The sequence below is a fragment of the Austrofundulus limnaeus genome, unplaced genomic scaffold (assembly GCF_001266775.1).
Source record: "Austrofundulus limnaeus strain Quisiro unplaced genomic scaffold, Austrofundulus_limnaeus-1.0 Scaffold85, whole genome shotgun sequence".
NCBI lineage: Eukaryota > Metazoa > Chordata > Actinopteri > Cyprinodontiformes > Rivulidae > Austrofundulus > Austrofundulus limnaeus.
This window is the reverse complement of record NW_013952487.1, coordinates 2,067,235-2,068,635: the sequence shown is the minus strand read 5'-3', so window position 1 is coordinate 2,068,635 and position 1,401 is coordinate 2,067,235. Positions and strand designations below refer to the sequence as shown.

At 43.1% G+C, this 1,401-nt stretch overlaps 1 protein-coding gene across 1 annotated transcript; it reads right to left on the bottom strand.

The window, feature by feature from the left end:
* On the bottom strand, positions 1-825 carry LOC106519938 (uncharacterized; the record flags this gene model as incomplete). Its single annotated transcript, XM_014011804.1, is given in 1 exon segment — positions 1-825. A coding segment is annotated over 1 exon segment (680 nt), but the record flags the coding sequence as incomplete, so codon positions are not given.
* Positions 826-1,401: the final 576 nt, after the last annotated feature.

Genomic DNA, 1,401 nt, shown 5'->3' with positions numbered 1-1,401 from the left:
GGCGTAGGCAGAGTGTTATAAAAATCTGCCAGGGGCATGCTTGAGTAAATTAGGTCACTAAAGTGTTGCTTCAAGATGTCAAAAATCACACTGGGTTTAGCATCATGGTCAAGAGAACTGTCATTACGTAGCTTAATCCTCACAACATCTCCTGCTTTGCCCATAAGCTTTGCTAAAATTTCCTGTGATTGCTCTTGGACTGGAACTTTTCGCTTTTGCAAATACAGTGACATTAATTTCTCCCATTCACGAACAGAAAACTTGTCCGAACCATCGCCCCTGAAGATGGGTGGTTCTTTCACATCAGAATGCATAACAAGACTGACATTTGGTATGGACATGTCAGGTGTCCGTACAACTGAGTCAGTAGTACTGTTCAGACTGTGTGTGCTCCTATCAGACTGTAACTTGGCAGTTATGGATTCACCAATTTTGTCCGCTAACTGTGTAATGAGCAAGCTTAAGTCAGCGCTCTGTCCAGCTTGAGTAGGTATGTCACGGTCAACATTACGTGTGGAGGTAAACTGTGGACTGGCTAAAATAGTGTCACTACGTCCAGGTGTTCTGGTACCTAGGGTCTGTTTAGTAAGTCCCCTACCCACACCAGACTGGAACTGAAAAGGGACATAATCAGCCTCACTGTCTTCACTCTCAACCAAATAAGTTCTGCCCTCTGCCATTTTTCACAGCAGGGAAAAGTAAATGCATGTAAAAAAAACAAAATCAAACAGTGGCAAACTATACAGTAACAGTGAACAGCACACAATATTAAGAATACAAAAGAAATGTACCAAAAATACCCAGCGGGCTTGTAAATTGCCCCCCAAAAAANAGCTGGGATTTGTGTTTGTTGGGTAATTAATCGATCCAACACACTCACCAGACTTCTCATGCAGTCAACGTCAACACCAACTGCAGTTGAGGATGAAAATGGTAAAGACTGCGTTTGGGCCTTTAGAGCATCAGCATTGGATGCACCATCAAGCTTGGGCACATGAGATTGGGACTGGACTTTGCGGACTGTTGTGTCAAATGTTGATAGTCTGATAGAAGCAGCACGACTTTTCCTCTCCTGCAAGTGCTCATCCAGCCTCCCTTGGATTTCACAGGCAGTCCACTTCTCTGCAGATTTGAACTTAAAAACATTTGCAAGAGACTGGTCAGGGCAGTGTTTGACAAACATCATACTGACTTCATGACTTGGGTCATCGATTCTGCGACCTTGTCTCTCCAAACATTCATTTGCCACATCAACAGTTTTGTTTAGTCTTATCCAATACTCCATAGCATCTTCACCTGGCGTAGGCAGAGTGTTATAAAAATCTGCCAGGGGCATGCTTGAGTAAATTAGGTCACTAAAGTGTTGCTTCAAGATGTCAAAAATCACACTGGGTTTAGCAT